Source organism: Gymnodraco acuticeps, unplaced genomic scaffold (assembly GCF_902827175.1).
Source record: "Gymnodraco acuticeps unplaced genomic scaffold, fGymAcu1.1, whole genome shotgun sequence".
NCBI classification, from domain to species: Eukaryota; Metazoa; Chordata; class Actinopteri; order Perciformes; family Bathydraconidae; genus Gymnodraco; species Gymnodraco acuticeps.
Genome location: NW_022992351.1, coordinates 3798079 through 3809095, shown reverse-complemented (window position 1 = coordinate 3809095; position 11017 = coordinate 3798079). Strand labels below are relative to the sequence as shown.

At 38.8% G+C, this 11017-nt stretch overlaps 1 protein-coding gene across 2 annotated transcripts; it reads left to right on the top strand.

The window, feature by feature from the left end:
• Positions 1 to 2049: 2049 nt before the first annotated feature.
• slc25a33 (solute carrier family 25 member 33) lies at positions 2050 to 10362 on the top strand. 2 transcript variants are annotated; one of them, XM_034209435.1, is made up of 7 exons: positions 2050 to 2271; positions 4051 to 4224; positions 5404 to 5486; positions 7371 to 7454; positions 7844 to 7910; positions 8602 to 8882; positions 8987 to 10362. In XM_034209435.1, the coding sequence occupies exons 1-7, from the start codon at positions 2231 to 2233 to the stop codon at positions 9184 to 9186; spliced, it is 930 nt and encodes a 309-aa protein (XP_034065326.1). In that variant the 5' UTR covers positions 2050 to 2230; the 3' UTR covers positions 9187 to 10362. The 2 variants fall into 2 exon arrangements, with proteins under 2 accessions (XP_034065326.1, XP_034065325.1); XM_034209434.1 differs by having other exon boundaries at positions 2051 to 2271; positions 5404 to 5481; positions 7354 to 7454.
• The last annotated feature ends 655 nt before the right edge of the window (positions 10363 to 11017 follow it).

Here is an 11017-nt window from a genome sequence, read left to right as displayed (position 1 = left end):
TTTTGATACATATCAGAAAAATGTACTGGTATCAACAAAACAACGTGTTCTGCTCAGAAGTTTCCCTTGTGAATTATTCAATTATTATAAATGAAATTAGGAGATCAGTTGTTGTGGTTGTTGATGTTTATACTGATGCATAAATGTTTAAGAAGCATTTACAGCTGTAGCTGCAGGAGGTAGGTCATGGGATTATTAATGGAGGAGGAAAAACAAAGTCTCCAAACATTTTAGACAGTTTAGAATTCACACTGAAACTAGATACTATTTCCTCTTGAGTCTCAAACAGGTTTGAAGTGAAATCATCTAAGACATTAAGAAGGGAAATGTCTCATTGATTTAACTGCAACATCTGAATTGTGACAAGAAACTATTACCAGACACACATTTTGTATATTTTGTCTTGGGATCCAAAAGGTTGGGATTCCCTGGTTTAGTGTTATATATTCAAATATATCATTTTTCATAACCACACCAATATGTTTTTATATGTGAACATTTTATAAGTAACCAGAACTAGTATAGACATTCTGAAATATAGTGGAGTATACATGTGTGAAGTAAGATAAAAAACAAATACTTAAATGAAGTACAAATATCTCAATATTGTATTTAGGCTAAGTGCTTATGTAAGTGTTCTCAGTTTTAACCGCTGTGTTGCATTCAATGACAAAGCGTTCATCTTGGCGAGACACCCACACCTAATCGTGCAATTTGTGAAATGCACTTCATTGCTCACACCCACTTTGTTTACATGTAAATAACAGAATGAATGTCAACTCAGGATGAAAAACATGTTATGATTTCAAATAGTGCATAAAGCAAGCGCGGATGGTTTGGCGAGACTCTTTTGACATAACACGGATAAAAAAGACAAACAAGGTGATAGTGACTTCTTGTAGATTTAAAGCCTAGATATCAGGGTTAAAGAGTTGCATACCAACTTTAATTGCACACCGCTCATTGGTTCACACAACATACCATAACATCACATGTTCATAATGGCACAGTTAACAGGCTTGGAGTCATATTTCTTCTCCAAGGTCTTTGTTGCCCTGCTAAAAAAAAGTATGGGTTATTGTTCTAGATTTGTGTTTATCGACCTATGTCCCTTTCTTATCAGAGGAACAACATTATTACAGGTAGACCAAGAGTTGGACGGCGTGTAAAGCTGATAAAGCAACTACTAACAGCAAGATGTGATAACTGATCTGATGGAAATGTTTTGGCTGATGAGACGGTTTATCAAATGTGGAGGGAGGCTGTGGCTCAGTGGATAGTGTGTTGGACTTCGAAGTCAGCATGTTGTGTCCCTGGACGAGTCACTTCACCCCAAATTGCTCCTGTGGGGATTGTCCACAGTACTGAATGTGTGTAAGTCGCTTTGGATAAAAGCGTTTAACAAGTGACATGTAATGTAAAAATGTATATTTGCATCAAGATACAAGATATGGCACATTCTTATTAGAAGTCATTAATATTAAAGTCACTAGACAAGTTAGAATAGTGTTGTAATAAATTATCAGAATCAGAATGTGTACATACAAGGAATTTGACACATTTTGCATTGCTTTTAATGTACATGCAGAAATAGACAAATGAAACAAGGTCTTTGTTGAGGTCTTTGTTGATGAATAAAGACACAACTAATATGTTTACTGGTTTGTATACAATATATCTATATTACAAAGCATCAATGACTAACAATAAAATAAAAAGTCTATGTACAAGTCAAGTGTTCTGAAATGTGTAAACTATAGCCTACTAGTCGTGCAAAGAAAAACATACTAAATGATTATGTAATGTAAAAAAATAAGAATTCATTGTAAGAATAGTGTTGTGAATGAAGATTTGTGTTTTGTATCGACATAACATGATAACACTTGAAACAGTGAGTCAACTCAATCAATGACACAACTTGTTGTCCTCCTGTTGTTTTTATTTGAACCTTTTATTTTCGCAGATAATAATTGTGCAACATAATTTTAAACAACCGCAAGGATCTGAGCACATGTCCCTCCGTCACGGACAACGCCCCCGTCCGGCCCTCCTGTGACGTAAACCGGGAGTAGGTCACCCCGCCGCCGCTGCCTCCGCTGACAGGTCCGCCGAGCCGGTACAGAGAGATAGGTGAACGGCAGCACACCCGGATCTTAAACCTTCCTTTGATACAGACGCTTATTTAACCCGATATATAACTCCACTATGGTGGCTGTGTGAGAGGAAAAAGATGGCACAGAAAGACACGCTGCTGAATCTCTTCGCCGGGGGGTAAGTCACATACCGCTAGTAACCGGAGTAGCTAGTAACCGGAGTAATGTTATAAATAACTCTCTGATAAATGAAACACGAAGAGGTACCGCCGACGTTGTGTTTTAGCCATGTATCTTATTTGAAAACCCTGTATGAAACCATGTAAAAATGACTCGTTTATCTAACATGTTTTCAGGTTTAAAAACTCACCCGCTAGCATGCTAACAGGAGCTAGCTCGTGTTAGCATAGCACGATCTGACCAATCTATCATCTGTTTCTTTCAGTGTCCTTCAGGTGATTTAATGCTAACACTAAAGCCTACGGTTGGGTTGAAGCTCGGGCCAACGTTTGTGTTTGATTTTAACATTTTAAAGGAAAAATCTAGTTAACGTTGTTGCCGTGACAATGCAACATCAGTGGCACAGCTGTTTGCTAACGCCTGATAGCTACCGTTAGCATGGTAACTATGTCCCATTCGTGATGCAAATAACGTTATGTTCTCTATTGTTCACTATGTAAAACCTGACTCTGTGTAACTCAAGGCTGAAAGTTGGCTGGACGTGGCGCAGTCACAAGACTGGTCAGGCTGTATGCGGTGCCCTTTGACGTTACATAACAGAAAAGCTATACCTGTCACATAGCATAGCATAGCCTCATGCTAGCGGTGCCAACATATCATCACCACCTGGTCAAAACGTCCTTGTGAACCCCCAGTTATGGTGTGAATACTTGCTGTGCTATGTATGCGAGCTTTGTAGCTTTCAGGTGACGCAAAGATCACATCAAAACACGTTCGGCTTGATAAAAATGACGCCATTTTACCCTTGAAGTGTTATGATGAACCTGAGGTTATAACTGCAGCTCACGTTTTATATAACTTTATCTATGCACATGGAGCAAAGGGGTGTACAGCTTGAAATTAGGGACATTTATAATAGGGTAGTTCAATTGTTTACCAGATTGTTTTTAGTTTAACTGTATCCAGTGTGTGCAGTATGTTGAACCTACAGAGGAACAATGTAACCTCGGAAAACCAGCCAAACTTGTATGACAGCCTTTAGTAGATTTCCAGTTACTAGCTATACTTAATTTAATGCTTAACACAATTACATTTTACAGGCCAGTTGTCATTCTCACAGGACTCCACCAGTTCCACTCGATTGATGTCCACACAGTTTCTGTCATCATGATTGCATGTGTTTTTCAAAATAATGTAATGGGAACTGTTTTCTCTATATTCAATGATAAAACACTCAGACATGGTTGGATAGGTGACTAACGATCAGTTAATTCATAACCAGGTAATTTTTTACTTCAGCTTACATGTTTGACTCTGTCCCTCAGACACAAACATTACAGAGGGCTTTGTCTTAGCCCTCCCAGACTCCTTAAATTGTCCCAGACAAGGCTTTGGCTGTGCCGCTGTGAACTGTAAATGACCAAAATAATGATTTTTGAAAATGCTGAAATGGGAAAAGTGCAATCTAAACCAGTCTTTCGTCACGCAAAAAACTGACCATGTGCAATTACAGCGTCTGACACGTAAAACCTTCTGTACCAGTGCTAGGTTAACTGAATATTTCCCCTGCAGAGCCAGTAACTGATCTTTAACCATAATTGCACCTGGCCAGTGTATGTTAAGAGGGAAAACACACTCTTCCAGTCAAAAGAGAAATGAGAAATCTTCCAAATAATAGAACCATTCTACTTACAGTATACATACATGCATTGTTTTTGGTATATTGCTTACTATTTTGTAAGATTTTTATCCTAATTGTCCTTATTTTTATTTGCAGGTGTAGTGGTACGGTGGGAGCCATCGTCACTTGCCCCCTGGAGGTGTTGAAGACACGGTTGCAGTCCTCAGGCTTCGCTCTCAGGCCTGTTTTTCAGGTGCAGCTTGGCACCCTAAGCGGCACCGGGGTTATTCGACCAGGGACTGTTACACCCGGGCTGCTACAGGTCCTACGGTAAGAGGAGTGTTTTTGTTGTTGTTAGAAAAACAGCACTTCAGCTTGCTGTGTGGTATTTCCCAAGAGATTATTGTATTATTCTACCTGCCACAAAGGAACAATGTGTTCCGTCCTTACAGCTGGTGCACATTTCTGTTTATAAGGACTAACCTGAAGGTGCTGTCATTATGGTCAGATGGTGATTTAATTGTAGTGAAGACCTGCTGAGTTTTAACCTGTGAATACCTCATTGTTAAGGCATGTCTGAGGTGTCCATGTGACAGGTTTGTAAAATATCCGTTATTGTTTGTAATAGTTTAGTACTAATCTATTGAGTTAGTCCATAAAAATGCTTTTGACAGATTGTCATTTGTGTAATTCTTTATTAGTTTTACTGTTTAGGCTTCAAATCCTTTGCGTGTGAGGATTAAGTACACAGTATTAAGTGTCTTTAACCAGCTGTTTTGGATGGAACAAAACAGTAACGCATTAAAAAAAGTGTTTGTCTTTCATCAAAGTCCTTGTATAACTGCTTTGGTTGGTTTAAACTAGAAGCCCCCAGCGGGCCAAGATGAAGGAGGAAATGTTTGAGTGCTGGGTCAGGGTTGTATTACACTGAGAAATACTGGCTTGACGATTTAAAACTTAAGCTATCTTTCCCCAATGTTCTTAAGCCGATAAACATGTTTTTGTTTTGAGCTGTTAGACAATGGTTTGCATTTGCAGAGTTGTAATTATGTTAAACAAATTCTGGAACTTAAACCCCTTCTATCAGTAAGACAGAGGTGGAATGTGTTAACACTGATATATAGACATGTTTTGTAAAACAGACCTCAACACAAAACACAGTTGTATCCTCCCACAGTGCATAACCCTGGCATTTGGAGTTGTTCAAGTTCACTACCTACAAAGAGTTTTTTTAAAAACTGTAAGGGTTGTTGGGCGTACGTGACAAGGCAAGCAATGCGGTGAGCAGACCGGGTTTCATGTTTGAACTTATGCAAAACCAGCTCAAGTGAACAGGACTCAAGTTAAACTTGTGATGTTTGCAGAGGCTATCATTTACATTCCCCTAATAGAGCAGGTGGGGATAATTCTACGCAGACTTTTGCTATAAAAGAGACAGTTCAACATGTATATGAATACATCTCTTTTATATAAACATGTTTTTGATGATTGTTCCCTTTTTTGTTTCAGATCAATTCTTGAAAAAGAGGGACCGAGATCACTCTTCCGTGGTCTTGGGCCGAATCTTGTTGGCGTTGCCCCGTCAAGGTACAGTGAGTTCAGTTTCTGCACTACAATACACTCCCATCTCCCCACCATCCTTACAAATCGCCCTTTTGTTAAACTAAGTCCTGAAACTACATGGCAATCTCTGTGTCAATGATACCTGCTTGTTGGTGTACGGACACACAAAGTCCACAAAGCAAGCGGTTAAGGGGGCCACAGAGTGCGGCTTAGTGGAGGATTCCCCGAAAAGTCTTTGTCTTTGTAAGGATTCCCTTAAGCACTAGCATGAGCATTAGCTATTCTTCTCACACAAACAGTCAAACATAACACACTAAAACCACCTAAACATTAACAAAAAAGAGCTCATCTTATGTAACTAACTATTATGTTAAGAAGTGAAAACAAAAATGATCATCCTTTTAAACCAAACACAAAAATAGCAAAACATCAATTGTACATAAACAGTTAAATTAAAATGTCCTAAATACAAATATTCTATTAACAAAAGTGTTGTTGGACCATGGCTCTGTACACGACTCTTTTCTTTTTCATATTTGTTTCTGTTTAAAATAACATACATATTTCATTGTTTGTATTTAGTCACAATTGTGTTGAGCCTACTAATAGAAAACCCTTTCCTATAATATCTTTAATCAGCGGGTTAGTCTGTTGATTTAAATTTGTCAGGAGACTTCCCCGTGTAACATACCACACTTACTCGCCAAACAAAGCAAAAAGGAGGAGGCTGTGTTTATATTTTTTACTTTAATGGGTGAAAGCAATAGACTGCCCATATAAACAGGAAGCTGTTGTCCTGGCAACAGCTTCCGAGTTCCCATTCTAGCCTTTTTAAAGAGTTTTTTGAGTCAGCGGTTTCGTCCAGGGTGGTTACATCGTCTGTCAGCATGAGGCCCTGGTACTCTATTTGGTTAAACCTCTTAACACAAGTAGAGCTGCAACAACTAGTCGACAAATCAGCAAGTCGATTATCAACAAAAAAACAACGCTTATTTTGCTTCTAATATTGATAAAGTTGCTGCTATTCGATCATAAATATGACATAAAGATGTATTTCCTTAGGCTTTTGTAAAAGACATTTGAAGGCAGTTCTTGCTTTTTTTTCTCACAATTATTTATTTACAAAACATTTTTAGATTACATATTTGTAACAATATTTAAATGGAAACAATCTGAAATTCCAGCCCGGAACACGAGATACGTAAGACGTGGAACCAATAAGGAACTGTGTTTGAGGTTTTACTCTCAGACAGAGAAGATAATTATGATGGCTGGATAATAATTGGCTGGCTTAAGTCAAACACAACAGTTTGGTCATTTATATGTCTACCATGTGAACTTTACCTTTCAAGTGTCAACAAATAGTCAGTACTTTGCCCTGTTTCATGGTTAATAATCTTGGAAGTCACTTTTCCCCCAAAGCAACAGTATAATAATGAACAAACAGTGAGTCCTGAAACATTTGCCACAAACTGTTGATTTAGACTTTGAGACTCTGTCAAAGTGAAAAAGGTCATGGGTTACATGTACTTTCCCCATAGTTAATGAGTAGCTGCAGTGTGATCCTTTACCCAGCGATTCAACTCTCTCCACTGTTCAGCTTGATTAGATCACATTCAGAGCAGCTGTGGGTCTCTGTGGTGCTGCCCAGTGCTTATTCAGCCCATTCTGGTGCACTGACAGTCTTTTCCAGAAGCCAGGGCACGCAGCGGGAAACAGACTGCTCTGGATGCACTCTGTCAAAGGCCAACACAAATCACCAATCATCACATAATATCCAAGCTGTTATAAAACCACATTCACATATTGAAAGTGCACTCCTGTTTAATTACCATGTGTTAATCTTTCCAGCCGCTCTAGCATAGAGTTCTCACCAGTTTGTTCTCTGTTTTTCAGAGCCATTTACTTTGCAGCATACGCAAAATCTAAAGAGATGTTCAATGGGCTGTTCGTCCCTAATTGTGGATTGGTGCACATGTCCTCTGCTGGTGTTGCAGGTGAGCAGGCTGCAAGTTAGACTTTGTTACATACACATAAAGGACTGTAAAATGTAATGTAATCCAATATCCAAAATCTAATTCAAGATACATAATTTTAAAGCCCAACTGCCTTGTCCCACCTTTGGATAAATGCAAACATGAACCCATTTTCAAGTCAATAAAATGATCACTAGCTTGAAAAGGGTTATATTTATGACAGGGCAAGTACATTGGACTGCATTATTTTTGCAGATGTAATACTGCTGTAATTCCCTTCAGTGAATTAGAGTGCAACAACAGCACTTCTCACCTTACAACTTATTTATGAGTTACATTGAGGGAATTACATGAATCCTGTGTTACAATGCTCAGCATATGAAGATGCTTCTTTTGTCATCCGTCTTCAGCTTTCGTTACTAACTCTCTGATGAACCCCATCTGGATGGTCAAGACAAGGATGCAGCTGGAAAAAAGGTGTGTATCCTCTTACTTTCACATGTCCTGTGTGTGCTGCTTACACTGTTAGCTCAGGGGTGTAAAACAATCCGGCTTATTTTAGGGGACCCTGCGTGTGGGAAGGAACTCCATAAAATGTGACCTTTTTTTAGAAACCTTTACTCGTGACCGCCATCATGGCAGTGTCCTTGGGTTATGCAGCTTGTGAGACTGAGCGTGTGACCCAGCTCCATAAATAAACAGTGCTGACGTACTGTCCTGTGCGCAGGATAAGAGTCTATATTTACACAGAGCAGGGTAGTAGTATCATGTGAGGACACTCAAGTCTGTTCACACTGTAAATAACACCTGTTCTGCAACACAACATAGTCTTTCTGAATGATGGGAGAAAAAAGATAGAATCATGTCAACTAAATTCAGTTATGGCTACACTCATAAAAGAAGAAGGTAACTAGGATGTAACATGCTTTCTCAAAGAGTTGAAAGTTGAACAATTGGTTTCTAATGAATTATTTATCAAGTAGAAACTCCTTAGTTTGTGGGACTTTCCAGGCTCCGGGGATAGCAATTCATCATTTTTTTTTCATTTTGTAGACTGCATGATTTTTATATATATATATAAAAAAAAAAGGTAAGATGATCATCAACAGTTAAACACCCCATTAAATGTAATTTTGGCACTAATGAGCATGACCTGTTTGACTTTCAGAGCCAAAGGAGAGAAGAAGATGAATGCACTGCAGTCTGCCCGCTATGTTCACAAAACAGAAGGTGTGCGGGGCTTCTACCGAGGCCTGACTGCATCCTATGCCGGCATCTCGGAGACCATGATCTGCTTCCTCATCTACGAGACACTGAAGAAACACCTCGCCATGAACCAATACAACTCCCCGAACAATGAGAAGGAGAAGGGAGCCTCGGTCTTCCTGGGTCTAATGTTGGCAGCTGCTTTTTCAAAGGGCTGTGCTTCCTGCATAGCTTATCCTCACGGTAAACACTTACATCCAATGTTTGTCTCTTGCAAATCCACAACATAATGCCAGGGAGAAGTATTTATGGCAATGACTTATGCCCTCTTTTGTTTGTCTCCACAGAGGTCATTCGGACAAGACTGCGTGAAGAAGGCAGCAAGTACAAATATTTCTTCCAGACGGGGAGGTTGATAGCGGTGGAAGAAGGCTATGCAGCTTTTTATAGAGGACTCATTCCACAGCTCATCAGACAAATCCCCAACACGGCCATCGTCCTCTCCAGCTATGAACTCATTGTCTATCTGCTGGGGGAGTCCAAGTGACGAGAAGGCTTTTTGGTTGGGATCTTCCTGCCAAACAAAGGAGGCCACAAAAATCCCATGACACGCTTGGAAAGTGACTTTTGAAAAGGCACCACATAACTGGGTTTAATGTGGTGCTACAGAGACTTTTATGGTGGAACTGAAGCAGGTTGTACTGTTATCCAAAGAGCTAAACACATTATTTCATTGAAAGCTTGTTCGGAGTTCATCAAAAATAACTGAAGAAGTTTTGTGGTACTTATTAAAACTCCAAACCTGTAAAAGAGGTCATCTTTTTAGAAGACTAGTGTTAAGTTAATTAAATTATTTTATGTTTTGTTATTTTACCGTGTTTGTTTCATTTTTATCAGTGTACCAACACACATAACTGCGCAGGTTGACTCTCTTAGTTAATGAAGGGAAGTAATTCAGATAATGTGCTAATAGTGCTGTTTCTTGCAATGTAATGAGCACGCACATCAGTTAGAGATTTCCGTTTCACAAATACCATGTGCTGGTTTTGAATTACAGAGAAATGTATCATATTTTCATTAATATATATATATATAGTTATATACAGGGGTATCTGTATGTTTTTCTTTGTAGGAAGAGACCTTTTACAATATGAGAGCATGGATGCTTATTTGACCAATGGATCAATAAAATGCATCAAGAAACTTTATTAATTGGTGGTTGACAAAACAACAATCTACCTTTTTACTAAAAGTAATGAAAGCAGAAGGGCCGAGCACTGTTGCGCTTTAAAGATGGCAACATCACAATACACAAGGGCCTAGTTGGCTGGTTATTTTGAAGTCCAAATATTCTGTTGATTTCATTTAATGATGTATTACTATCTGGCTAAGATTTGACTGAAAAATAACTTGATAAAGAGTGTTTTATAGTCAGAGTTCTCTTATAAGCGATCTATGTTTTCCTCCTTTTGGGACTATTTTGTATTTATCCAGCCTTAACTGTCCAGTCAATGCTCTCCTTTGCTCTCTATTTGAATGGTAGTATGTTAATGCTGGGACTGAACATCAGGATGTGTTTTTTCTAATAATTTTCATCCACATACTGTTCATTGTTGAGATGTATTACTGTTTTTTTTCCAGTAATGCCTGCTTCACATACATTCTCCGATCTGGAAACAAGTCTTCCTCATATCATAATACCATATAAAAGTTTTCACCCCCATGGACTTTTTCATGCTCTATTTCTTTAAATCACGGTTAAACTCAGAGCTCATCTTTTATGACTTTGAGTATCATGGAGAAAATAAAATGTGTGCACATTAACCAAGATTAAGTTAAAAAAATAACCTGGATGCAAAAGTATTCATCTGCCTAAAGTTGGAAATCAATTGTGAGCTACCTTTGGCAGTGTTCACAGTCTTGAATCTTGAGTTGAATTTTAATTAGTTTACACAGCAAGCCAATGTGTCACAGGTCACAGTTCTCTTTCAGACCGAATCCTGTTTTCGTTTTCCTGCCTTCACAAACGGTTACGGCCTCAAGAGGAAGTGACTCTGTTCCTGATGACTCGTAGTCCATCATGGATACAAATGAGGTACTTAAAATGCAAAAAAATGTGGTTACAGAACAAAAAACGCAATGTTTTCCAGGCACGAGAACGTCTAGTCATCTCAGACAGGAAGAAGAACAATGCCTTAGGGACTTATTGGGTCACTTGGTTTATGAAATTACTTCACAACATGATTCAGCATAATGGCTGTGTTCTTCCTGGTGTGGTTTTTGTATGATTCATCCACATTGTTCACTCCAACTGGAAATAACTGCCTCATGACAAACAAGGTGTACGGGAAAGTGGAGCAGTAGGAGATTTGTGTTTG

Excerpts from the sequence above, each read along its gene's own strand:
- slc25a33 (XM_034209434.1), top strand. The coding sequence starts at position 2,231 with ATGGCACAGAAAGACACGCTGCTGAATCTCTTCGCCGGGGG. Across the intron at positions 2,272-4,050 it reads CTGAATCTCTTCGCCGGGGG|GTGTAGTGGTACGGTGGGAG; the intron begins GTAAGTCACATA and ends TTTTATTTGCAG. Across the intron at positions 4,225-5,403 it reads GGGCTGCTACAGGTCCTACG|ATCAATTCTTGAAAAAGAGG; the intron begins GTAAGAGGAGTG and ends TTTTTGTTTCAG.